A 27,849-nucleotide genomic window follows, 5' to 3' on the forward strand; every position below is an offset into this window, starting at 1 on the left:
TGTGCAACGATCGTGTAACGTGCCTACAACACGTTACTCATAGGTTATAAATAAGTTTCGGGTACGCTAATCATTACCTCGACGCGTTTCGACTTATGAGTAACTTACAAGTAACATGTGTCGACGTGTGTCAACGATCGCATAACGTGCCTACAACTTATGGCCAGCGTAGCGGAACATGTGAGTCGTACGCCGGCATGTCGTAAAATTTCAAGCATGCTAAAATTTGAGGACAACCGCAAAGTACAACGATGAAAGCCAGCGTACTGCGACGTATGGCAGTTTTTCTGCGTGCTCTTAACGTATACAAAACTTACCCATAACGTATTCGACGTGTGCCAGCGTTTTAGACAAATTTTTCATAAGTCGGCATACGCTGGCTGAATCCTCAAGGTGTGACAGCGCCTTTACCTATGGATGGCCACACCAAAGTGTCTCGTGCCCTTGATACGTACTTGCGTTGACTTACCCTATCAGGTGCAGCCAAGCGGTGCTGTCAAATACACATCAACTTATAAGAGCTAATTAGTGGTGGTAGAACTTCGTGTCTATCTACATGCGGACCATGCTGGACCAATGGAGGAAAATACAATGAAGCTGGGTACATTTACAACGTAAGCAATTTATTATCAAGACGAGGAAAGGTCATGTGGCACAACAATGAAAGGTTTTATTGCAAGCAATATGTACAGCAGGGGAAAGCAAGGATTCATGGGGTGCAGAAAAAGAAAACACAGTTATACACAAAACAGAACACAGGCAGAGTAAAACCGATACAATACTTCTGCAATCTTAATTATGCTAACATGACGGGCGCCATCAGACACACACCCGAGGAAAGTAGAAAACAAGAAAGATGAAAGTTTGAGGCGGGGGCGACCTCTGTATCTGGCATGAGACGGACCAACGCAACCCAGTTGCTCAGGAGGGGGAGGAGAAGAAAACAAGTCGTCTATGGTGCATAAGTGAGGCGGTGCAATGAGGTGTGCGGTGATTGGCAGATGAAGTTGAGTGTAAGGTGTAAAGATGTATCGGGAGTTTTAGAAACAAAGGAAAGAATGTGTGTGAGGATAGGCTTAACTTGAGCGTAGAGAAATCTGTTAGTGCAATTGTTTATGAGCCAAGGCGGTGCTCTGTCTGGTTTTCCAGCTTGTCCAGCGCTCTGCTCCGTGGACTGCGTTCCGCTCAGTGTCTCCAAGAACAGAGAGTGGACCAGATACGAGAGAAGCAGGTGGGCCAGATGCTAGCAGGGTGGGCAAGAGTGAGCGGAAGCTGGCGGGCCAGAGAAGAAGAGGGGCAGGCCCAGACAAAGAGTCGAATGAAGAGAGTGAGCATGTGGAACTCGGTACAATTATAATCCTCCTGCGAGGGCGGAGCCCTGGAGGCGAAACAGGCGGGCCTTGGGCGTATCCTTGCACCACCATTGGCGTGCGGACACTCACCCCAGCCTTGGCCCCACCCAGGTGAGAATTCAGCACAGGAAATGCCCCCATTCACCTCAAATCTGGCCATGCGACGGCGCTCTGAGATTCAACATTGGGCAAGGCACCCGATCGCTCGCCCTGTCCATGAGCGCATCTCCTCACTCCTGCCGGTCCTGAAAGTTGGCGGTGGTCATCATTGGCAGCGGTGAGCGCAATGGTGAGCTTTGTCGTGGTGGTTGAGGCGTCGTAGCGGTTGTGGCTGTGAGTTTGTGATGAGACGGTTGTGGCCAAGATTGTGGTGTCAATGGTAATTGTGGGTGAGTTCGAGTTGTGATTTGAAGTCGGGAATTTTGGGAAGGCGTTGTGGTGGTTGCAGGAATGTTGCAGCATTGGGGTCTGAGTACGGCGAAGGTCTGAGGTGATATGTCATTGAAGAATGGCGCATGCGTATGGTAATGAGCTGCTTGCATGCATGCTTCTGTGAAGCAGAGGTCTATGTATGAAATAAAGTAAAATAAAACAGATAAAAGATAAAGAATGGGATATAAGACCTACGTAAAAGCCCATGCAACGCATTTTGTCCCACAAACCCACTCGACATGAGAGAAGGGCTATCTAAAACTGATGCTAATTAAATAACTGTCTTGACCGCTACATGTTGTGCACTTTAGCCTTGGGGAAATGCCGGCTTCGCAGAACTGCACCAATATTGAAAAGTTTCTAATTTCAATCTGGTCTAATTCATGCTCAAAAAATGTTTGTCAACTTTCAACTCAACAATGTTTTAATAAACATTCAAAGGCTGGTGAAAAAGTTGAGAATGGGAAGTGAATAAATACTCATACTTGGCTAATTTTCCCCCAAAGTAGTTCAGGATTAACCTCATTACACTTCCATTGAATCAATTCCGAATAAATAAATTTCTCAGGATTGCTTGGCAGTGCTACCGCCCCCAAAACGAACCGGTTTCCATTCGTGTACTTTGGACACCTAAACATGGAAGGCTGAAGTGAGTAATTGGCGAATTGTCAGCCAAATTGCAGGTGTCAATTACACCTTCGTTCTCGTGTTGAACTGGGTGGGAGCCGGGCGAGAAAAATGTGCTTCGGGCATTTCACAGTCTGCGCCACAGGATGCCTTTTCACACATCTCTTTCCTTGGGAAAGAGGAAGAAGCTCCACTCTCTCACATGGCCACCCCTGATTGGTGATGAGTTGCCAAATAAATTTATTCTTAAGGCCTGGGTGGCTTTTGGCCATAGAGATAATAATTGGGGTGGGGGGGAGGGGGGGTCTGTCATGACCCTGGGGGGGGGGTCTAAAATTGGGCTATTTACCTAAATTAAATTACCCTCGTGGTTTAAGCTTCTCTGGGGATGTGAACACATTCTCCACTTAAATATGTGGAGCGACCAAATTTGCCTTTAAGAGAGCAAGCTTTGAGGCAGGAAACCTCGGGATGTACTCGCTGTGGTTACGTTATCAGCGTGGGAGTCATACATGCGGAAATACAATAATATGGTGGTGAATGGCACAAGCATCTTGAGTGTGCATGCTGACAGCCAGGATAGTCAGCCAGTGATGGTGAGCTGAGTAAACCATGATTGAAGACTCCCATTTCAGGGCAGTTCAATAAGTTGCTCAACTTAATTTCATGGTGGGCCTGTTCCATCATGCTGACAGAGAAACAGACTCTGCACTCAGTTGTCATATGGGATAGGTGCTGAAGATCTGAAATGGATTGCCAAAACCACTCCTCCATTCATTGGAAGTGGTCAACCATCACCTGTGTGCTATTGTCCTGTATGAAGTTTGCAAAGTTGAGGGCATGCTTTGTAGTTCATCTTCATTTGGCTTTCATCTGAGAAAGTAAGTTATTTCATAAATCCATTGTTGCATGTACTGATGTGAGAATGTGTTCTTGCCCTGCAGTGTTCAGCTTATGTAGTTTATTTAAAACGTCGGCACAGGAGGTATACCGAAAGACGTTTTTTTCCTCTTGAAATGCACCAAGCTTCAATGGAGAACAGATCATCAAATAACTGCATAAGCGAAGAACACAATGTGGCCGAGTCTTGATGACGTTCACTCTTGAAATGGCCTTCAACAGTTAAATTCCTGACTCACTTATTTTGATGCCAGTTGTTCTCTGTGAATTAGCAAGGATGTACAAATGGCTGACGGTGCAACGTTCTTCACCACAGACACAAAAACCTCCTCCATACCCAGCCACCGGAGATGCTCCATCAATGGAGAATGCCACAGGAGCTTCTCTCACCCAGTCTTGCAGCCAATATCAAGCATTTGTTGTGCTATCTTGTGTTGAAAGAGCAACACAAGAATAGGTCTTCAAGAACATCTCCTTCCGATATGTCGTGTGCACATAGGGCCAACAAAGGCACATCAAGGGCCTCAATGCTGTCCAATTGAAGAGCAAAGACCTGGTCGTTGCAGGCTATCCACCAATCCAATGTCACTATTTGAGCCACAGAAATCATGCCAAAGCCACATTTGACCACGGCATTGCTTTGTTTCTTTGTTTCATTTTCTCAACAAATAATTATGTCAAATGCAGAAGGCATGACCGAAGTATCACGAATAGTATGAGGATTCTTGAACTGTGCGATGCAATACCTCACCTTGAATGAGTCCCTCAGTGCCTCGTCAGTTTTTTTTGATTTGTAATTTATTGCAACATCCCACCTTACCAATACTCAAAGCATGACTTCGACTTCCCCAGGTTCTTTGTATATTGATTAGAGGTGTTGCTCAAGTTTTTATTGGACTTCATGCTTCCAATAAAAAACTGTGGCATAAAACACCATCTTCTGTTTTTGATGTTTACTTCAACACTTACAAATCCTAATCCAAAGAGGTCATCAAATTTCCACTTCAAATGATTGCCTTACGTTTTTCCATCTTGATTCACATCAGCAACTTCACTGAGACAGGCTGCCACTTATTTTCCAACCATTACCTGGCTTACTGTTGAGAGTCAACACATCATTGTCGAGAGCAGTTCTTCTTCAACTAATCAACAGCTATTCTAATTGGTCAGTATTGGGGCAGGAGGGACATGGGAGGTGGCACACAAGGCTTTCGTGGTAACATCCACTGGAGGAAGTTTACCTCAACAAGTTCTGGTTTTGTATGCAAGAAAAACAAAATGGAAAAAAATTGACCATTGTTGCAGCAGGAACTTAATGCTACCTCTTTGCAGACTTCAGGAACAGGTGGGAGTGGGGGGGGGGGGGGGGAATTGCCAGATTTTTTCAGAGAGAGATAGTGAGTGAATGTATTTTTCAATCCTGACAAATCTCAGAGTTTGACGAACTTGTAAAATTTATCAAGGTCTGAAGAAAGGAGAAGAGGCTGCTGTCTGCCTGTCTGAAGGATGAGAAATGTCATTTTGATGTTTTTTGGGGGGTCTCAATTTAAAAGCCCCCGTTGGGCGGGTTCGAACATCATGCAGGTTGACTCAGCCCGTCATCCTTCCAAGGTCGGCAAAATGAGTACCAGCATGCTGGTAACAGGGGGCAATGCATCAGTGGCACAGCCATGTCCCTAGAAAATGATGCAGCCAAGCAGCCACAGGCTTCATAAGAATAAATAATAATCCATTGTTGGGAGTGTAGAAGCAACATTTCCAAGGTGGAGCGTCCTGATCTGAATCTGAATTGATGATCTGAGATGAGGTTGGTGGAGAAAATGAATGATTTTATGTCAACTGTGATGATGATTCCATGACCTTGCTGATGATTGTAAGCTAACCTGGCATGTTCTTTTAACCTCTATAGAACATAAGAATAAGAAAGAGAGAGACAGAGGAAGAGGTAAGAGGTAAGATATAGGTAAAATGCAAGGACGTGAAATAAAGGGGGAAAAAAACAAGAGAGAGAGACAGAGACAGAGAGAGACAGAGACAGAGAGAGACAGAGACAGAGACACAGAGACAGAGACAGAGACAGAGACAGACAATACTAAGTGGCAGAAGGCGTGTTCAATCATTTTTAAAACACAGCTTTTGTTTGTTAGATTTTTTAAATTTTATTTCCACTGGCACATTAAAATGGTACATTACCCAATGAATGAATTGTACCTGAATGGATAAAACAATCTGAAATGTATGCAAAACCAATTAATACAAATAATGGATAAAATAGCCTGGCATGTCCTTCAACTTCTAGAAAACACAAGAATAACTCAGAAGTGCAAGCACAGAAATTGCAATTACAACAAAGTTGGACATCTTAAAGTGTTCATTGAAATGCAGCAGCTTTTGCCACTACTCATGGAGTTCAACAGTGATTTGTGGGTAAGTGGATGAAAGAAGAAAAAGTGAGAGAAAACAATGTAAAGGACAGTTATTCATTCATCTGCTTTTCGAGAAAGGACAATTCCTCCACCAGTGCATCCCATTTGTGTTTGAAGACGTCAACGGACTGGCCCATTTTTGCATATAGATTTTCTACGTGATTTGTCAGCTTGAAGCTCAGAGTCTATGGGAGAGGGGGAAAATTAGCCAGATGGTGAAAAGAACAGAAAAAAATAGGCAAAGGACAGAGTGAGCAAGGAATTGTATGCTGGTAGCAGTCACAGTTTGATGTATTGGTTACATGGTTTCACTAGGTATAATTCTCACACCAAAAAATGGGTTGTTTCCACAACACTGGTTTGATGAGGAAAGCTGAACAGTTTCCATCTGGGGGGACTTGGAAAAGAAAATAGAAAGCCATCCATTCTGGATTTTTGGAATAAGATATCTTGGCCTGGAGTGTGTTCAGTTAACAAGCAGCTTACTCTCACTCGCCAAGCAGCTTGTCGATTCAAAATGCTCAAGCAAGCACTCCAACAGAACAAAGTGCTCGACACCACATAACATGGCAGTCTCCATGTAAACAACACAGTCGTGGTACTTGAGCAAATTGTGTCCGGGCCATCATTTTCAATTTTACTCAATCCTCTTTTATGAGAACATCCCCAAATAAATTTATTGTGTAAGCAGCAGCTAGAGAGTACGAGGAAGAGGGAAAGAAAGATAAATAAATGGGGTGTCAGAAGGAGCATTTCTTTGGACCCTCCCAATGTACATTTTTGGGGGGGGAGGGGGAGGAGTTTTGCATGCTTATCGTTTGTACGTATGAAAAAAGAAAACATGAAATGCTTGAAGAATTAGGATGAAAAGTAAAAGTAAAAATAAAAGTAAGAAATGCAAATTTCAATCATATTACGGATTACAAAACGATAAGCATAACAGGGGTATCCATCCATCCATTGGAACCATACTCTGTGCAGAGCGTTGGTGCTGCCTAAGCAGTCTCCTTGGCTATTGGATACAATCCTGGATGGGTCGCCACTTTGACACAGGATACCAGTAAGCTGGCACTCATTTTGCCACCCTCAGAGGGATGACAGGTAGAGTCAACCCCACCTGGTATTAATTCAACAGCCAAGTGCTATTTGAACTCAGGATCCTAGGATCCTAGTATCCCAAGCCCACCACCCTAACCATGAAGCCAACATCAGGCATACAGGGGTATGCTTCTGAACATTTCATTGGTTGTCGTATAATTTTGAGTCCGCAAAAATGGCCGTCGTTGTCGGACACAATAAAGCATCTCTTAATCGCGTGCTCCTCTTGCAGAGAGGCATTCAAAGCGGTTGATACAGAACAACTGGCTTTGAAAGCAATAGCTGCTTGTGAATGGAACGTACCCCTGGTCTGATGCATCAAAAAAACAAACGAGCAATCAACGATTGCAGACCCCTATAGAGAGGGCGTCAAAGACGGGGGGGGGGGGGGACGGGACGGGAGAGAGACAGAGACACTGACAGCAAAAGATAGATATTTTTAAAAATTACGTATAGAAATGGAGAGCATGAGAGAAAGAAAGTACTTTTGAGTGCATGCTGTTTTTGATTTTTAATCGATGGTTTATCTTGATTTTCGATGGTTATGCGTTAACATCTCATGAGCAACACATGAAGCACTTATCGGTTGGTTGTTATGTTGTGGTATAGTACCTCATATTGCTGCAATTCCATATTCAAATGTTGTTCTTCAGCTGCAATCATATCAGTGGTGTATTGCTCTTCAACCTGCAGCTTAATGAGCTCTTCCTTTGCCTGCAGCTGTATGCGTTCCATTTCCCTGCAAGTATCATGTCCCAAGATAGACAAAATAAAAATAAGCTGCTATTCAGTAATCAGGTCATGCCAGTGGAAATTTAAAAGACAAAATAAGTATAGATATACATTTACATACATGAATGAAATTTTAAAAAGAGAGGGAGGAAAAAAAAAAAAAAAAAAACACCAAAAAAAATAAAAACCCAACAGACTTCATAGAACACAATGTCCTGCACAGTGTTCAAGTATATACTTCAATTTTAATAAAAGTATTTTAAGTATCGTTAAAAAAAAATCCAGAAGTTTAGTGCTAATGAAGCAGTCGTACACACCACCCTTGTACACTGCAATAAGACTACGTTGAGTCACAGCTTTGGAGATGGAGACTTTATTGATTACCAAAGAACGTAGCATCAATCGGCATTGCACATAACCATATCGGCAGCCTTTTATTCACTCTGACACTGTACCCTCTCACATGCTAAGCCCTATCATCATCATCATCATCGATATTGATCTTTGTCGAGCCATTTAGGGAGATGATGATAGTTTTCATGGGTAAGTGTCACAAAGTACATTTATCCAGTTCTGCGTCTATTTTAAAGGTCGACGCTAATCACTATCCTAAAAAAATAGGGGCAATACCCCTGGGCACTCACCTGGTAGTGGTTGGATACGATAACCAGGGAACCACAGGTAGGCATGGATAACCCACAAAATATGTATGAAGCCATGACAAACTTTAGTACATACACGGTGATGAATGTTGTGGTAAAGTTTCATCAAAATAGTGTGTGTAGTTTCAGAGAAGATGATGAAAGCATTTGTGGACAGACGGACGGACAAAATGTGTATTAATCATTATGACATTGACAGGAAAATTTCCAAGTGCTTTGGAAATTGGTTGGTTTTATTATCATAAGTTCAAATTATAAAGTTGTTGTAAATTGAACAGAGAACATTTTGGCATCGATGGGAAGTCGTATCAACTAACGGTTCTGGAGTTATCGCCGAAAACGCGTTTTACTTTTTTGCAACATCATGTCATAACACGTCGACCGACTTTTCTGAAACTTTATCGCGGGCTGTCGTGGTGCCTACAATCTGTGGAAGTTGCCGTGCAGAGTACCATACTCGCAAATTACGAAAACAAATTTGACTTAAAAATAACAGGTCGTTGAAGTAAATGATCAAATATGCAAATCCTCTTCAAATTGAGTCAATTGGATGAAAATTGATGATTTTATAAATATGGCTAATGTTGACCTTTTGGCCCATCTTAACTTCAAAAATAAATAGTGGTTGAATGAAATGACTAAATATGCAAATTCTCTTCAAATTTCAAGTCAATTGGATGAAAATTAGGATTTTAGAAATTTGACAAAATTGTTGACCTTAAAATAATTGGTGGTTGAATTCAGAAACCTGACAGGCAAATCCTGTTCAAATTTCTAGTAAATCAGATGGAAATTGAGGATTTCAGAAATTTGACAAATTTGTTGACCTTTGGCTGATGTTGACATTTTCACCTTTTGACCGCAAAAAACAATAGGCTTCTTGCTTATGACAAACTCCAGGTGGTGAAGTTTTGTGAAGATTGGTTTAAAATTGAGACCTGTAGGCAATAAACATAAAAAAAAAAACACAAACAGAATAATGCACAAGGCCAACCAACATACTTCAAAAATCTTCGATTTTCACAAGTAACAAACTTTCTGTCCCCACCTTACCCAGTCGCATACAACTGTCCCTGGACTGTGTCCTTTTCTCCTGACAAGGTAGAGAGCTTGCTGTCAAGCCTCGACTCAGATTCTGCAACCGGTCCAGATGGCACCAGCCCACGTGTCCTAAAAACCTGCTCTTGCTCACCCTCTCTCTGTTCTATTCACCCTCTCATTTGCTCAAGGTCATCTGCCATCTGCTTGGAAATCAGCAAACATTACTGCCCTGCACAAAAAGGTGCAAAAACAGATCCCAGCAACAACAGACCAATCAGCCTTCTCTTAATCATCAGCAAGGTTTATGGAATCCATCATCGCTTCAGACATCAAATCCTTCCTCTTCTCCAATGGTCTGATTTCCGATCATCAATTTGGTTTCAGACCAGGTCACTCTACCCTGGATATGCTGCTTCTGCTTTCCCAACAATGGATGGAGGTCCTCAATGCCAGACATGAAATCAGAGCCATATCCCTATCATGTGCCTTTGATATGGTCTGGCACCCTGTCCTGCTCAGCAAACTCTCTTCCTATGGTATCCAAGGCCATCTCCACTCATGGCTCGCTGACTTCCTCTCCTGTCGCAGCCAACGTGTGGCCCTAAATGGAGTTCTTTCATCCCCTCTTTCTGTCCAGGCTGGAGTTCCTCAAGGCAGCGTTCTGGGCCCTGTTCTTTTTCTGGTTTTCATCAATGATCTCTCCGACTCTGGAAACTCCTCTTTATCTCTTTGCTAATGACTCAATCCTCTGCTGTACCAGCTGTCATCCCTCAGACCAGCAAGCAGCAGCTTCTTCGCACTCTGCATATTTGGGTAAAATCACAAACTGGTCCAACACGTAGAACATGTCTTTCAATCCTGACAAATCTCACACTCTCACGATGTCACTGAAAGGATCGTTTGGAACCCCCCCCCCCCCATCTACTTTCTCAACAATCCTCTGGACAGAGTTCTTTCATTCAAAATTCTGGGTCTCACTATCTGCCATGATCTTTCCTGGGAAAGCCACATTTCCAACCTGGCCTCCGAAGCCAGTCGCTTGCTGGGAATCCTCCGTCGTGCAAAGTCCTTCCTCGGCCCACCTGAGCTCCTGACCACATACAAAGCTTTTGTCCGCAGCCTGATGGAGTACTGCTCTCCCCTCTGGGCTGATGCTCCTGCCTCCCACCTTTCTCGGCTTCACGCAGTGGAAACCAAGGCATTTCGGATCATTGGTATATCCCACGATGAGGCCGAGTCTTTGGGCCTCTCACTCTCTTACCGCTGGCAGGTCGGTGGTCTTTGTCTTCTACCGTCTCCTATCCGGTCTTGCCCCCCCTGCTCTGTCTGCGATTTGTCCCCACCATATTTCCACAGGGCACTCAAGGTCTGCCAACAACCCCCTTCTGGTAAAACTACCAAAATTACGAATCACTGCTCACCTTCACTCTTTCATTCCTCTTTTTTCCCGCCTTTGGAATAAGCTCCTCACTCTGTTCAATTTTAAAGTCAATCGGAAAAAAAAATTTCAGAAATTTGACCTCAAAATCAGGAGGCTTCTTTTGGTTGATATCTCCATTTGGGTTTCAGGAGGTGGGAAGAAGTCTCCCAGAACTCAAAATCTCCACTTCCTTTTTGGTAAAGGATCATGATTCATGAACCAAACTGTGAAACTTTGTTCTCATAGCCTTGTTCCAAGGGCTCTTTTCAGAATCTTCACTGAACCTCTGATAGACAAATTGTAGCTCGTTGTAGTAATATTCCCCGGAATGATTTTTAAATACTCAGTTAGGGCTTTCTTCATCATTCCTGTCGCTCCAACTATCACTGGTATAATTTCAGCTTTCTTCAATTTCCAAGTCCTCTTGACCTCATTTCTCAGATCCTGGTATTTGGTCATTTTCCTGATTTCTGTAGCAGTTAGTCCAGTCATTGGGAGCTGAAACCTCAATCAACAATGCTGACTTTTCCTTTTTGTGTTTGAGCACCATGTCTGGACGCAATGCTTTGTTTGCAATGTCCACAATTGATGGGATAACCTTGTCATGCGTGAACAACATTTGTTCATTTTCAAGGATCGGATTGTGGTTTGTGTTTCCATGATTGTTCTGGGACCGGGATGTTGAAATGTTTACAGATGTGGCAGTGGATTACTCGACAGATGCTGTCATGTCTTTCTGTGTACAGCTGTTCTGACATGAGTTTTTTTTACATCCTGAAAGGAGGTGACTGGTACTTTGTTTCTTCCCCACAAAACCTGCATTTGGGGCTGTGTTTGTTTCTGTTTAGTTTTCCTGTGTCATATCGATCATTTGCACCTGTTTTTGGAAATTTGTTGCTAAATGGATTAAGGATCCCTCTTCTCATTTGTTGTTTTCTTGCTCATGTACAAATCTCATCCGATCGTCTGCTGAACTTTTTATATATTCCGCTAGTCCTACACACGATGTTATGTGCACTTGGTTAAGCTCCATCAGACCACCTTCTCCTTCTCGTCTCAGTAAGTACAACCTTGGGATGCATTGGTTTTGCAGAACATCTTGTGAATAGTTAAGTTTCCTTGTTTTGGTGTCTAAATTGTTGATCTCCAATTGTGGCCAGTTTATAATTGCACAACTCTCCTGGAATACTGGTACTGCAAGTTGGTTTATAGCTTTGGTTTTGTTTCTTGGAGAAGTAAGACTTCAGAATTAGTCTTATTCTGCATACGTACTCCTTGCTGACTATTTTACGCATTTTTTTGTGTTGTACCTGGGGGCTTTATTCTATTCCGAGGTATTTGTAAGATGCTTTGTTTTCTAGTTCCTGGATTGTACTTTGATCGATTGAGAAATTGTCTGTTTTTATCGTTTTTTCTTTGAATAAATGTGCATTTGGTACATTTGTAAAGATCAAGCTCCATTCGGATGTCCTCAGAGTACTACTTTACAAGTTTCAGTTGATCTGCCAATTTCTTATAACTAGGTGCGAAGAGTTTTAGATCATCCATGTGCAGTAGGTGTGTCAACTTTCGTGTTTCTTTGGTCATTTTTCTGTTGCATGTCAGATTGTATCCGTGTCCTTGTTCATTAATGAGGTTACTCAGTGGTTCCAGAGCGAGACTTCTCAGTTGCGACTACCGCTACAACTTGGTAAAGTGTCACAACGATCTGTTTAGAATTGTGACCTGGTGGCGATTGACAGACAGACAAACAAACAGACAGAATAACGCACATGATAAACCAATATACTGTCGGACCTCGACTTTCGTGGGGGATATGTTCTAGAAAAATGCAGCGAATGTCAAATCTGAGAATGTCGGGGCATTGTTTTGGGAAAAAGAGGGATAGGTTCCCGGCAGTTCGTGATTCATAAGGGAAAAAAAATCGATAATCTTGTGAAAAAAAACGCGAATATACCTGCGAAAAACCGCGACAATAACCGAGAATACATAAAGCACATGGCCACGGATGTAGGAGGTCACATTTTATGAACCACGAATACACGGACACGCGATTGTCGGTGTCTGACAGTACTTCAAAAATCTTCGATTTCGCAATTAACAAACAAACAGACGTGAAAATACAACCTCAGTACACCTTCGGTGGAGGAGGGAGTGATGCAAAGCTTACAATTCACCACACCTTCAAGACAAGCATGTTTATCATTCAACATTAAGATGGAGATCCAACTCGTTGTCCTCACCCTCCACCCCAAACCTCCCCTTGAACTCCAATTTTTTTTTTTAAGCTTCAGATTGACATTCATCTTGAGCAAAAACAGTAGAGAGAACGACAAAAAAATAATTTGGCTCCTTGTACTTGATACGCCTTTCGATGTAATCCGACAATTATTGTGCATCGTACATTTGCTAGGAGACTCACCGATTACACGTTTTAATCTCCTCAGCATATTCCTCCTTTTTCCTCTGAGAGATGATCAAGAAAGTAGCTAAGTACTCCTGCTGCTGATCTATCGTTTGTTGAGTGAGCTCCTGCTTCTGAGTAAGGTTACGAAGCAGACCATCGTTTCTCTGCAACTCAGACCCAACCTCACCTAACTGCATTAGGAAGTGAGAAAAGTGGATTGCAATGAGGGTAAAGACTGGCAAGACCAAAACAATGTGATGAAAATCAAATGTCCACTGCAGCACAAATCATTCAGGTACCTCCTTATTTAGCCTTTTTCCCTGCTCGACAAGGCTGTAAATCTCCTCAAGAATGTCCAAGGCAACGTTGAGATGGTCTTGAAAGATTTTCAGTGCCTTCACTTGCTCCTTAAACTCTTTGCCTTGTTGGACTTTCTCTTCCTGTGGAACAAAGTTAGACTAGGTGAAAATATATATATATAAAACATATGTCATGTGGACATCAATTATGGTTTCTTGGCTCGTTCACATGTGGAAGCATTAGACTCGCTTGAAAACCTTCATTCAAAGGAAATACTGTATTCAAAAGGTTATTGGAGCCAGTGAGTGATTCCTTGGCATCTCACTTTGGGATATTGATTTTCCTGATTATAAACTAGCATGCATACTTGTTTTATGTCATCAACCCTTTGAACCCTGAACTCCTTGGATTTTTGGCTCCCCCACCCTGGGCTCCCTGGAGAAAAATGTGGTCGCTCAGGTCTATGGAGGTTTGAATAGCGGCTGGTAAAACGCCCGCTTGAGTTCAAAGGAGCAACTTCATTAATTGGACTGTTTGCCGATTCGGCACAATCCAGAGTTTACTACATCATACATATAGCTTGAATAACTTCCCAAAAATGAACATAAAAGGTGTCATCAACTTTTTACACCAAGAAGGTGCCAACTCCAAAACAAATCCACAGGTGTGTGTGTGTGTGTGTGTGTGTGTGTGTGTGTGTGTGTGTGTGTGTGTGTGTGTGTGTGTGTGTGTGTGTGTGTGTGTGTGTGTGTGTGTGTGTGTGTGTGTGTGTGTGTGTGTGTGTGTGTGTGTGTGTCCTTAGATTTAAAAAAAGGCCAAATGTGGGTCTGACCTTTAGCATGGCTCAAAGATTATAATCTGGAAGATTATTCCGGGTCAGGTCGGCCAACATACGCGACTGCACTGCAAATCATTGCCAAGATAGAAGCATTAACCAAGGAGGATTGCCACATTTGGTTTCCAAAAGATCTTGAGAACCTAGTAACTCAATGTAGTATTTGTACCATCGTTACCAAAAGCTTGAGAATGTCCAACATCTCAGCAAGATGGACCCCACACCCCACACCTCCCCCCCCCCAAAAAAAACAAACAAACAAAAAAAAAAAACTTTGCACTCAGTATATAGAGCAACAGCTGGCATCATATAAGGAGCTTCTTGAACTGTTCAGCACAGCACAGATCCAACCAATTTTATTATCATTCTGGGAGCTAATGGTGAAATATGACTTGATTACTGAGGTCCTGAAACGAAATTTGAATAACAGCAATGGATGCAAAATAACACCCAATAAATTTCACATCTGGGCCTCAAACCGGAAAGATCATCGGCCTCGATTTTCTTCGATCCCAAGGGAACCATCCTGATTGTAAAGAATTGTTTGAGGCATACCATTAGTCAAAAATAAATATGACGTGAACCTCTTCAAAAATGGTAGCAGAACAGGATGAGCACCAAAACTGCGCTCCACATTCTCAACAATGTACCTGGCATACTAGGCCCCTGTTCTGTTTGCAATTAATTACTGTGTCCTCAAGCAGCTGGATTACACCTGCCCAACCCTGGTACAGTCTGAATATGTGGCTACCAGTGATTACCTGTTTCAAAAGCTAAAGTCCCACCTGCTTGGCTGGAAATTGGCCGACCATGTGGGACTGAAGCAACTGAAACATGGCTGAAGGTTATGTAAACTACTATTTTATGGACATAGACAATATGAAGGTTGACCCGCCTGCCGTTCAGAGGTGCGTGGCTAAAAAGGTTGAAGCTTCGCTGATGAACAGAACCCAACAAGTGATGCAGATAGTCATTAATCAGTAACTAGGTTAGTTAACCAGTTTCAATGTAACTTTGTATACATTTATAGATGAAGGTCTGCTTTGAGAGAGAGTACATATTTGTTTGGCTATATTTATTTGCCTCAATGTTGTATAATCTGAAGGAGTTATTCAGATCTGTCTCTCGATCTACCTCTTCCCTTGCAACTTGCATTCCCATCCAATTGCTTCTGTATCTGCTTGCTTCCCACCAATTTTGATGTATTATTTTCACAAACCTAACCTCTTTTCATCTTACGCTTCTCAAAGCTTAAATGTTAAAAACATCCCTTGAAACCCGAGAAAGAATATGCATGCCAAAGGAGGCAACACAAAATTTCCTTGATCGTCTCACCAAATGTACTTTGAAGTTTTGCACATTCATATTTTTGTGCTGAATATCTGCAATCATCTTCTCAGGGTTTTCCACAATCTTGGCCCTCAATGAAATGGCCGCATCTTTCTTGGCAGCAAGTTCTGCTTGCAGCTGGTCCTATATAGATTCACAGAGAATAAATGAATTAAAAAGAAGCCAGTGCTCTTCTGACAGACAATGAAAGGACACAGGAATAAGGTGAATCGTGGTGACGTGGTCATGGAAGGCAGGAGAGGAGGGGTTGGGGTAGAGGGTGGGGTGTATGAAATACTCCAAGACTGTTCTCTTACCCTTCTGAAACCTTCAATGATTGCTTTACAAGCACAAGGAAAGACCACAGTCCAGGGAAATGCAGCTTAAGCTCAACTTGACAATACAGAGAGGATGGATTTTTTCCATACAAACATTGCATGTAATTGTGATGCAGATCACAAAATAAATCGGATAAAATATCTCAAGAAAACAATTTTGGACTTCTTACCAAAAACCTGTTCTTCTCTTTCAATGTGCTTTTCAACAGACTTACTTCATGTCTGCTCTGGTTCTGAAAAATGGACAAAATTTAACATGAAGCAAAATTAAAAGTCAGGTCAAACTTTGTCACATCACAAAAGAAGGGTAATGACTGCCACAACACTCAATAATCTTAGTGAAACATGAAAAGCCAACATTCTTCAAGCAGACCATGAACAATCGCGAAAAAAAAACAAAAAAAACATTAGAGCGAAGTCGATGGTCCGACCGCAAATCCCCACACTTCCCACCTAAAGCAAAGTTGAAAGATGGCAAAAAGTTCCACCAGGAATGATCCAATATCAAATTTTGAGTTTAGAAAGTCTCGTTTTGACCTCTTTGACCCAAATTCCCCACCCACTGGGGCATGAACTGGAGGTCAAATCAAAAAAAGTGACATTTCATTCTGTCTCCCAATGTTGGCCACAGACAGGAGCCAATTAAAATAAACCGCCCCCCCGTTTTTGTTTTTTTTTTACGTGTGGATAATGATTAGTATTTCAGTACAATTCTTTATGGATGGGAATGGGATATTCATCGCCAACACCCACAATGCATCTTGTATTATGCAGTCGGTTACCTGCTACATGTACTGTAGAAATACACCCAAGCATATTAACAACGCCGACTAAACAACACATATGCCAATGCACGAAACACGCGCCCGTTATACACTTGACAGATTAACTGTTTATCTCCACTGATTAAAATACGTACTACACCAGTACGACGCCATGGCCATTCATGACCGTATTAGTAACAATTGCAACGCAACGGAATTTCAAGAAAAAGTAACATTTTTAGCATTTCCGACACTGTTACAGCAGACCACCCATGCAGCACGTCATCCACCAAAGTTGGGTGGAAGCACTTAATCACGTCACGTCTCATCACGTGACGCAAGTGAGATATTACGTACATTCCAGCCAAAAACATGTAAATCACTTTTGCAGTGCATGGTATCAATTATTTGGCCCTTACAGTAAATCACTCGGCAAAATAAGAAAACTACTATCATCGTCTGAAACGAGTGTTTTCTTGTTCAGCCACATCTGAACAAATTGCCCTTCACATTTGCACCAACCAGCCATGGCGTGCAGTTAAGGCCTTCGACACCTCTATGGGTCTGACACAATCTGTAAACTTTCAAAATTAAATTTCTGCCACTGGTATGTGTCTGTCCTGGACCTGGTAATGACTAATATTTGATCAAACCTCTCCTGTCCCTCACCTGCCCATGTTGTCAAAACGCACATCCCTCTGGGTGTTAGAAAGCAAACTCAATGCCAAAGAAATCTGGCTGTTCGCACAGGCCAACTGGTGGGGGACTGCAATCTGCCATCTCACAAAAGGATTGGGCCGCCATTTCCACAAAAACCTACTCTCTCCAATGCACCGGTTTATCCCATCCAATCGGCGGGGTATCCTATCCATCCCCTCGGCCAGTGGTTCTTAACCATTTTGAACCCACGGATCCCTAGATCCTCAAGTATTACCCGTGGACCCCACATTATATATATATATATATATATATATATATATATATATATATATATATATATATATATATATATATATATATATATATATTTTGAAATATAATGTTTTTTTATTATTTAATAGAGGTTATAACGTGGTTTGTAGCTCATAGAGATGAGATAAATAATATGCCAGAAGTCGTCTCATGATCACGGCACACGGGCGGCGGGAAGGCTGAAATTCTTATGTCATATGCTCAGTCAATGCAATGGAGTTTATCTCCACTGTCGCTGGGGGACGTCACAAGCTTTTCACAACGTAACCTCTTCATGGTCAGATCCTACTTCTTCGATATATTTTATGTGTTCGAGGATCCGAAGTGAAAATTTAGTTTGGATAATTTTTCGATTGCTACAAACTATTTATATCGCCTAAATGAAATTTCACTTCTTATAAACATCGAAAATGTAAGCTTATTATTTTAAAAAAATTCATTATTTATTGGTAAAAAGCTGAAATATTCTGTCAAAGTGGTGAATCTTATCATTGCAATTGCAACTAATGGTAAATTTTGGCAATAATGTATTTACTAAAAACAATAATACAGGCCCATCATATCAATAGCACATTTTTGTAACATCAAATTAACAAAACAAAATTATTGCAGTTCACATTTGAATTTTCCTGCCAACACTGCCAACTGCCCCACGAGCCGAGAGCTGCCAAGGGCTGAAATCTGTCTCGCTGTCCGTACGCCACGCTCAATAACTGTTGGCTTTACTTGCCAAAACTTAGAGGTTATATGTATTTGTGACTTGAATTGACAAGAATGCCATGCACAGAGGAGGCCAGGTACAATGTTCTCTGGTCAGCATCCAAGCAGTAACTGAAACTGACTCCGACTTGCTACGCGGCTATGTCATTATCGGTGTTGCTATCTGGCGGGGAACCGGGAAGACAGGCTAACATAGTCTTGACCGCCACAAAGTAATGAATTAAATACACCACAGCTACCAATTTGTTTGTGTGACGAATGCGTTTGATTATAAATTGTTTTTCAGGAGATACTTTCAATTATAATATATTTAATTTTCCATGGACCCTCCACAAACCCCTTGGGGGGGGGGGTCCTCGGACCCCAGGTGAAGAACCCCTGCTCTCGGACCTTAAACACCAAACTGGATGGTGTGGCTATTGCAGTCAAACAGCTTGCTTTTTCAACGTAGAAAGCAAATGACACTGAGGTTAACTAACTTTATGTCACTCTGGAAAGCTTGCAACAAGTACGTGTGTATCCTGATGCAAGCCAGAAACATCATCTTGCAAATCTTAAGGCTAAACTCTCCAGCCAATCTCCTTCCTCAAAGTCATGGCGGTGCTTTGCCAAGTCCGTCTCTGGTGTGAATGCCCAAGGTTTGAAACTGGATGGCCGTTTTCAAAGTAGATGTGTGTGACTTGACAAGTAAAGTGAGTAATGTGCAGGACAGGAGTCAGTGGCACCCCAACCCCTGGAAGCCTTGAGGGTCTATATGCTCTGAGAGGTCATTAGATCACAATTGGGCACATAAATTCAGTTATCTTGGCATATCCAATGAAGGCAACCTTTTGTCTGATGTTTTGCATAAATTTCTTTGGTAAAAAGTATGAACTATGATCACATGTATCCCAAGTAATTTTGTTTGTTTTTACCCTCATGAAGAATACTGTACTATTATTGTCCTACTGTTATACAGCAGTCATTGACTTGAGAACAGAACAATAAACTGGCAAGATTGGAACCCATTAACTTTACTTGGTAAGTTAGTTGACACACACACATTCTGGTCTCGAGACTGAGGATTACCGAGAAAGTGAGACCATCTTACTAGCGGTTTGAATCACGGTTTTCATCACACATAATTAAATTGATAAAGCTCATATTTTTCTGCCATCTTTTTGTTTGTCATCTTTGTCTCTCATTATGATTCTGGGACAGACATTGTCAATGTCACATGCATTTGCATTATTCAAAAAAAAAAAGTCTACACACAAAAAAAAAGTCAATACAAAGGGTCTTCCAAAAAGACCTGGACAACTTTGGTTGTTCATATATTTTGGATCACAAATGATACTACGATACCCCTTGTTGTATAGGATACAGAAACTCAGTTTTTTTTTTTGATTCACGGTATTTAGTTTGAAGAATACATGTGCAGGGACATATTCTCGCATTCAGTCACAAGTTGTTATTGTTGGTGTTGAGTCCAGAAAATACAAGAACAGAAAGAATCCTAAAGCTTGAACTATACAGGCATAACACAATCAGTTTTTTTGACCTTGTCAACGTTCGTTGGTTCGATCAAATCAAATGGAGTGCAAAATACCTCGATATTTTTTTATTTATTATTTTGTGAAAAGAAATGCTTGGCAAATAGCCGATGGCAGACCAGCTCATCATAATCATCATCTCGTGCCGTCACACAACCACCTGCCATTGATGGGCACACATAGGGGCTCAGTCATTAGCTTCTGCCAGATCCTTTGAAGAGCATGCTGCAACTCATGGAGGTTCCATTGTCTGGTGTCCAACACACACACACACACACACACACACACACACACACACACACACACACACACACACACACACACACACACACACACACACACACACACACACACACACACACACACACACACACACACACACACACACACACACTCTTGTCTGTGTCCCCATCATAAATTGGGAGATTACTGAATTATCAATACCCGATTCACATAAAAGCTGGTATTGAGAAGAAGGGTGTTTTAAGCTGGACATTGCATCTGTCATCATTAAAAAGGTGGAAAAAAGGAGGCATCTTAAGTCAGTGTGATGCTTTTGGGTGAGAGATTGCCATCATGATAAGTTTCACAAACAGGTTACAGAGTGTCAGACACTGATACTGTCATTTGCACAAATGTACTAAAAACAACTAACTCGATGATATGGCAAATTCCTGAACCTACATTTTGGTTCTTATAAATTTCACATATCTCCAATGATAATTAATTTATCCAATTCTTAGTAAAGACCTACTTTACGCCATTGGAATGTCTTTTTCTCAACACCCATTTAACGGAGTAAACAACAGCCGTCTCAACTTTCTCTGAAATCTCAGATTCAACAATGCAACACCGCTGCGAGCACGACCCAGTACAAGCTGGAATATATTTGATGGCGAAATCAAAACGGATCAGCCAACTCAGAGATACACTTCGTCACAGATAAGTAGTGGCACTACAAAACCATTGACACAAATATCGACGAATATTTAATGTTCATCTATGTGCCTTATTTCCCACACATTTAAATGTCACGTAACACCTCCCCGCTCCCCCATAATCACATACAGGAAACACTTATGTATGCTTCACAGCCTCACCGCTTGTTTTGCAAGTTCATTTTCCAAATCTTGTGCAGCGGATACCTCCTTTGCTGCGCTCTGGATTTCACGGTCAGTATTGATGAAAATGGACCTTGCACGTGCATCATAAAAAATATAAATAAACAAAAAACAAGAGGTCTCTGACCATAAAATAAATTTATACATTATATGCAACTTAATTAGAAGTCTGTATAAAAAAAGCAATAAATAAACCAGTCAACATCTGATAATCTGGATGTGGTTGGGGAAGAATGTCTCCATAATTAAAGTTCAAATGATAACGAAGATAAATCTCACTTTTTCTTGTTGAGCCGAGCTTGCAGTTCTTCATTACCTTTCTTCAGCCTTGCAAAATAATCCAAACTTTCATTCTGAAAACAGAAAAATGTGTAAAGAATACCATAAGTAAAAAAAAAATTTCATTAAAACCTCAAAACATGAATTAAAAAAGTCAAAGGACATGTTCGTTATGCCTATTATCAATCGAGTTTGACAATTGGGAGGGGTTAGGATCTTGGTTGAGGGGGGTTTTATCATCCCTTCAATGTGTTGCAATTGAGGGAATTACAAGGATTTTGCTTGACTGGTAAAAAATATCCAGGTCCAACATGCGATATCTCTTTAAAAGGTTTGTGATTAATATAAAGTTGGCAAGCAGCACAGCAATTTTTGGTGACGATATCTCAAATAGTTTTAAAGCCACTTACCTTGAGTAGCTTAATTAGTCCCTTATCTAGAGTGACTTTATGCCTTTGTTTGGGGAGATTTCCATTTTACAAAAAAAAAGAAGAAAAAAAAAAAAAGCATTAGCTCCTGGAAAATAACTCAAAATATGTTTTTCTTTGCACGTTGGAACCCCCACCTCCCTGCATCTCCCCTTTCTCCAATCACATTTTCCAAAACGAAGAGTTGGTGGCTTATAAGTTTTCCATCAAAGGTGTCCAGGTAATGCATACAATAACTAGAACAGCACTCGGTAGAGCGCATACCTCCATCAGGCTGAACACTTCACATTTTGTATCCCACCGAAAGGCCGGATCAAGATCCGGACCTGAAACAAAATCTAATCGACTTGTTCTTGTTCACCGAACCAACTCATCCACCTACTTTTGTCCTAACCCGTCCACAACTTTTTGAGCTATCCTGTTCACAGACGGGCAGACAGACAGTTGAAAACACAACCTCCATCGACCTTCAGTGGCAGAGCTAATAAAAACAAGGACAAATGTGTCCAAGAGCAGCGTCCTAAAGGTTTTGTCGGCTAAAAAACAAACAAAACAACAACTTCCGATATTTCGTCACATGCCTTGATTAAGTCAATAGCGAGACCAGTCATAGTGTATTTACGAAATTACAATATATTAAATGGAATAATCTTTAAATAGGAACGTGAACTTTTCGAAACTTTAAAGCAAATATCCGAATATATTTAAAAGTTCATGATAGTCGCTCTCAAAAGGCACCTTCAATGCGAGGATGTGTACAAGTGTTTAGTATTTAAGGAGATCCGGATCGTGTATATAAAAGAGCCGAGTCCTAATATAAAGGTTTTGTCTTCACAAGAAGAAGAAGAACAACAACAACAAGAAGAACAACGCCGAGCTCTCTTAGAGCAGCGTTCGCTACGCGAGACGCTGCTAATAATTTGAAGATGGTCAAATGGGGAAGGTTAGTCCATTTTCAGTGAACTACCCCATAAACAGTCATACGAATTCAACACTAGGGTCTGGCAATATATAAATATACCGGTATAATTTTAAACATCGATATACCAGTATTGGAATTCTGACTATACCAGCATACCGAACCAAAATAAATATAAGAAAAAAACCGGGATATCACCAACATATCAAAGAAATGTGTTTACAATCCTTAAATACCAGTCATGATTTCAAAAGCTTTGATGCATTCAGCGTCTCGGCTACCCCCAGAACAGCGAAATGTATGATGTCAAGAGGTACCAGGAAGTAGGGACAGTAGGTTTTAACTTTTAACCCTCAGCACCTGAGCTCTGTACAAGCAATCACGTTTTTCTTTGCCCTCATGGCAGTTTTAAAAGCAATTGCCAATTGGTGTGCTTTAGAAAGCCTGTGCTGATGACCGATAATGGCAATCCGCAATATTCATACCAGTATAATAGTCATACCGATGTGAACCAATACCGGTAGTCACACCGGTATGATACTCATATCGACATGGTGATCCGCAATAGCGATGAATACCGGCCGGTGCCGATAATTATCAATACTGACCTCGCTTTAAAACAAATTGAAAGTACAATAACTGTTCTCATCATGGGGGAGTAAAAGACCCGTTTGGTAATACTTTGAATCACTACCGTGTGTCAAAAGTTTACTTCTTTTTTTTTTTTTTAAATACCTATATACCGGTGTATCGATATCGGGAAAAACAATTGATACCGACGGAACCTATTCATCACATTGATTTTGATTACAACTTTGGTTTGAGATGAAAAATTATACAAATTACAATTCCTTTTTCACAAACTGATAAAATAAATCCTAAAAATTTAAGGTATTATTCATATGCACAATAAAATCTCTTGTACATAATGAATACATCAAACAGTATGGTCAAGGAAGGACTGGGGATGTGGGGCGTGGTGTGGGGTAGATTGAAATAAAACCTGGCACAACATACAGCACACATTCATCTTGCTGCATCTTAAAAAGATGAAAAATTCTCGATTTATTTTATAAGCACATTGTTCAACATTCTATTTTTGATTGATTATCCATCCATTTTAAACAACTCTTTCAAAACTCATTTGTATCAAACTGTGTGAACAATCATTTGCATCATCAGCATCCCTCCCATCAACTCACCCAGCTCTCTTTCAACCTCATGAAGTCAGCAAAAGCATCCTTACGGAAGAGACTGTAATTCATTATTCCACTGAAGAACCTCAAGATACGTTTTGAATCTGAAAAGTTAAAATAAAAATAAAAATCCATAAAACAAATGCAGTAGGAATATTTTGCTTTGACATGGGAAGATCTAGTTCTTGGTTTGACAGGTTTGTCTGTACATCATCACCAACTGTTAACAAAATAATATTCTCTTGTCAGCTACGTCCACGATGTTTGTTTCGTGTGAATAAAATCAATAACATTGCGCATGTATATCAAAACAATACATATCAATGGAATAAATTTCATTGGTGGAGGGAAGGGGGAGGATGGGAGCAAATACACAGGGGTAACAAGACATACAGATCACCCTGTACAACAGAATGGAAGGGGTAAGGATATTTACATCAATAACCATTCCAAGCTCTCTTCTTTACCTCAGCATTTTATGACTTACTGGGGTTGAAAAGGTCATTCAGGACAAAATCATTCACCATACAACGTGGCATAAACTTCTGCCTGCAAGTGAAAACGTTCTGTCATTTAAGAAGGTTATAACCACAAGTATGACTTGTGTAAACACTCAATCCAGCATACGACATTTAACAAGAAAAGCAAAAAAAGTTTAAAAAAAACAAAAAAAAAAAACATTAAATACACGTCTTAAAGCCAAGGGGCAAATAATATTGATGGTCATCTTGTCCTCTTCAAACCCTTTCCACGACACCCTCCTCCCACACTCATGCATTTTGATGCAAACTCACAGGAGGCTGTACAATACCAGAACAGGCCGGATAGGTCCCACAATAATTCCGAGTTCAGAGTGTTCATTCGGAGCTGGCTGCAGAGACAAGTAATAATTTATGAAATGTTAAACAAAGCCTCAACCTCCTCTGCCAACTCTGTATTAAACAGCAATTATTAAATGCTGCACCTTGTGATTTGATGAGTTTTAAATAAAAATATTTCTGAAAGCTGTTAAAAATGGAAAACCCCCCATATGTCATCGTATGTTTGTCCATTACAACTCGAATAGCGCTATAATGTGTAGACTGTAAATAAAAAAAATTTGCAATCCCTGAAGCCACTCATGCCCAAATTCTACATACAGGACAAAACAAAAGCATTTAAAATTTTCCTCATAATCCCAAAATGATGGCAGGAGTGCCTGATTGGCCACAATAGGCCCCTCCCACAACAATGCAGTTCTCGACATGCCATAAGAAAGAATGAGTGCCACAGTATTCATTTTGGAGCAAATTATGGATTTTCAAAAGAATCTGCGCATTCTCGGTAGGCATACAATAAGTTTAGAAAACGCTTTCAAAAACTTTTTAAATATCTTGACGAATGTAAGAGTAATGAACTCCATTAGAGTTGCAAGAGTAAGTCTTTGAAAATATCGGTCTGCAATATTTAATGTTTTAGCTCTACCAGAGCATCCCTGTGGTACCCTGAGTGGAAACGCACGAAACATCCGCTTCTCCTTGCTTCCCACGGAGGTTAGCGTACCTCAATCAACATTCCGTTGAATCCATCCATCGTTCTAACTGTCCACCGACGCAGAGCGACACTAGCCTTCATGAGCAAGACAACTTTCCATTCTACTCTTAATTAGGACAAGCATTCTGACAGAAGAGAGCCTCAATTTCAGACACTTAGTGGTGAAATTTGCCAATAATATTCCCAATCACAATCCACAATCTTTTTTAAAAAAAATTTTTTATACTCATCAACTTCAAAACTAATAACTTCCTGTAGAGAATGCAACCCGATTCAAAAACCAGATAGAGAATTTCCCACTTACAAAACCAAATGACAAAAAAGTAGAAAGTAAAGAGGGCAAAGGAGATAACTAAACGCCGTTAGTATGCAGTCGGCGCAATATACTGCAATGTTGCCGGGATGGCCGCTGCCTGTCAGACAATGCTCCCAGCCAAAGCAAAGGATTAAAGTACAACGGTCACACATCCTTAAAAGGTATACAATCAAAATGGGAGCAGTGAGCATACACTCCACCAGGCTGAACAGTAAATTTTGTATCAAACTGATAGACCAAGTAGCAAGTACTGGATTCGGACCTGAAACAAAATTTAAATCAATTCTTCCGTGTCATACTCCCAACCTGTCCACATCTTTTCGAGATATCCTGTTGACAGACAGACAGACAGGGCTGAAAACATAACCTCCACCCACCTTCGGTGGTGGAGTCAAATATGTAATCAAATGAAGTGGAAAACAAAACAATGGAAGAAATAGACATAACGGTGTTGAAGGTATGCTAACTGCCACGTTAATGCCCGAAACATCAGCTTCTCTTTGCTTCCCATTGTGGTTAGCGTACCTCAATCAACGTCCTGTCAATTTCATCCACTGTTCTACCAGTCTGTCTACACAGATGAACACGAACCTTCACCGGCAAGACTAGCTCTTCATTACAAGTGGAAGCACGTACTTGTGACATACTTCGTCGATGTCCCAAAGAACAAGACATAGAAGCTCAACAAGATCTGTGAAGATGACAACTACTTTGATCTTCTGTCATTGTGCAGACGTGTGCAACGATTCTAATTGGGAATACTACTGCAATCCTTCTTGTGAAAGTCAGAGGGGAATAAGACCACAGACAGCACTGGAGAGCCAATGTGACAAATTCATATCATCACCGGGTTATTCACTAGAAAAGCAGACAAGATGTGCTCAGTGCCATCGGAAGACCACGACAAGGTGTGAAAAGTGCCACAAAAAATTACATGGGAAATGTTTTAAGGAATACCTGACATTAGGAAAGGGCAAGGAAATGATGTGAAATGAGTTTCAAACAAACAAGTGCCTGGAAAAGAAATGTTTTCAGCACGCGCCATGTTATACATCAGACGCTTATTTTTCAGTGCAGAGTTAAGAATTATAAAAGTAACTATTTTTGACCGAACTATTTCACTCTGTTTACACTCAAATACCATCATCAGCTGAACAAAAAAAGGATGCATTAAAAGCACCAAGTACAAATGCATCCAGCAAGAGACAGTCGCAAGGTATACACACTCATCTCTGAGAAGACTAGGCCTCGTTCGAATTGCAGGCCAGCTTCAAACCATCATCCTGGTGTTTTAGCATGCATGGCGATGCATCAATCTGTGTGCTATCATCGCTCAAGGACATCAAACTCGGTGTTCCGACTGTTGGTGGACGATAAGTCCCATGGTGTCCTTCGTGAAGAAGAGATGAGTTATCGCCAGCACACTGAACAAATTACAAATTCCTTTCACCTTCTGTCGAACACGAGGCCTGGCTGGGTGGTTCACGAAATACTTTTGCCAAAAACATTCCCGGGCCAACCACACGAGAATGTGGGATTGATTGGAACGTGAAAGTAGGAGGTAGTACATAATAGTAGTCGACAGTACTAGTTGTAAACATGTCAACTCAAAAAAGTGGTGTGTGCTTTCAAATTGAAAAGCTTAACATAACAGCAAGAGAATTGCATGATTAAACACTTACCTTGAAAAGCATTTCAGTGTCAATGTTGTAGAAAAACTCTAAAACTTTCAAGTACACCTGCTGCATAACTTCAGCCTGAAAATTAAAAAAACACCGCTGTTACACTCAATGAGATTGCGAGCTCTTACATCTGCTATGATTGCAGAGAGGGAGAACCAGACAGGGAAAGAGAAAGGGAGGGAGGAAGAGGTGGAGAGAGGGATAGATAAAAAGGAAAAGCCACTTCTTCTTACCATAAAATTAGGTTATTCCATATACACAAATCACAATTTTATTTTCATCTAAATTGTTTACAATTCCTTGACGTCCACAATAGTTTTGGCCGATCGCTAAACAGAATGGTGACCAAAAAAAGGGGAGGGGGGGGAATCAAATTTAAAAATACTAAAGACAAATATCAGCAAGCTCCACATCTTTCATATGGATTATTCCACGATACAAAAACATATCTATGTAGCAATAAGATGTCTATGCAACATAACTATAAA

The 27,849-nt window shown here is 41.0% G+C and overlaps 1 protein-coding gene across 3 annotated transcripts in view; it reads right to left on the reverse strand.

Moving 5' to 3' along the window:
• Positions 1 to 648: 648 nt before the first annotated feature.
• Positions 649 to 27,849, reverse strand: part of NUF2 (NUF2 component of NDC80 kinetochore complex) — a 37,359-nt gene continuing 10,158 nt past the window's right edge. For all 3 annotated transcript variants that reach the window (XM_085863738.1, XM_085863742.1, XM_085863737.1), the window contains exons 3-14: positions 27,362 to 27,436; positions 24,625 to 24,701; positions 24,318 to 24,379; positions 23,837 to 23,934; positions 21,288 to 21,361; positions 20,988 to 21,081; positions 16,070 to 16,132; positions 15,568 to 15,705; positions 13,397 to 13,537; positions 13,113 to 13,288; positions 7,448 to 7,574; positions 649 to 5,922 (exon numbers count right to left, since the gene is read on the reverse strand). In XM_085863738.1, the coding sequence (XP_085719864.1) occupies positions 5,788 to 5,922; positions 7,448 to 7,574; positions 13,113 to 13,288; positions 13,397 to 13,537; positions 15,568 to 15,705; positions 16,070 to 16,132; positions 20,988 to 21,081; positions 21,288 to 21,361; positions 23,837 to 23,934; positions 24,318 to 24,379; positions 24,625 to 24,701; positions 27,362 to 27,436 (1,260 nt within the window). In that variant the 3' untranslated portion in view covers positions 649 to 5,787. The remainder of the gene's footprint in view (positions 5,923 to 7,447; positions 7,575 to 13,112; positions 13,289 to 13,396; positions 13,538 to 15,567; positions 15,706 to 16,069; positions 16,133 to 20,987; positions 21,082 to 21,287; positions 21,362 to 23,836; positions 23,935 to 24,317; positions 24,380 to 24,624; positions 24,702 to 27,361; positions 27,437 to 27,849) is intronic.

Source organism: Eptatretus burgeri, chromosome 2 (genome assembly GCF_056783735.1).
Source record: "Eptatretus burgeri isolate ZD-2024b chromosome 2, Ebu_testis_v1, whole genome shotgun sequence".
Classification (NCBI taxonomy): Eukaryota; Metazoa; Chordata; class Myxini; order Myxiniformes; family Myxinidae; genus Eptatretus; species Eptatretus burgeri.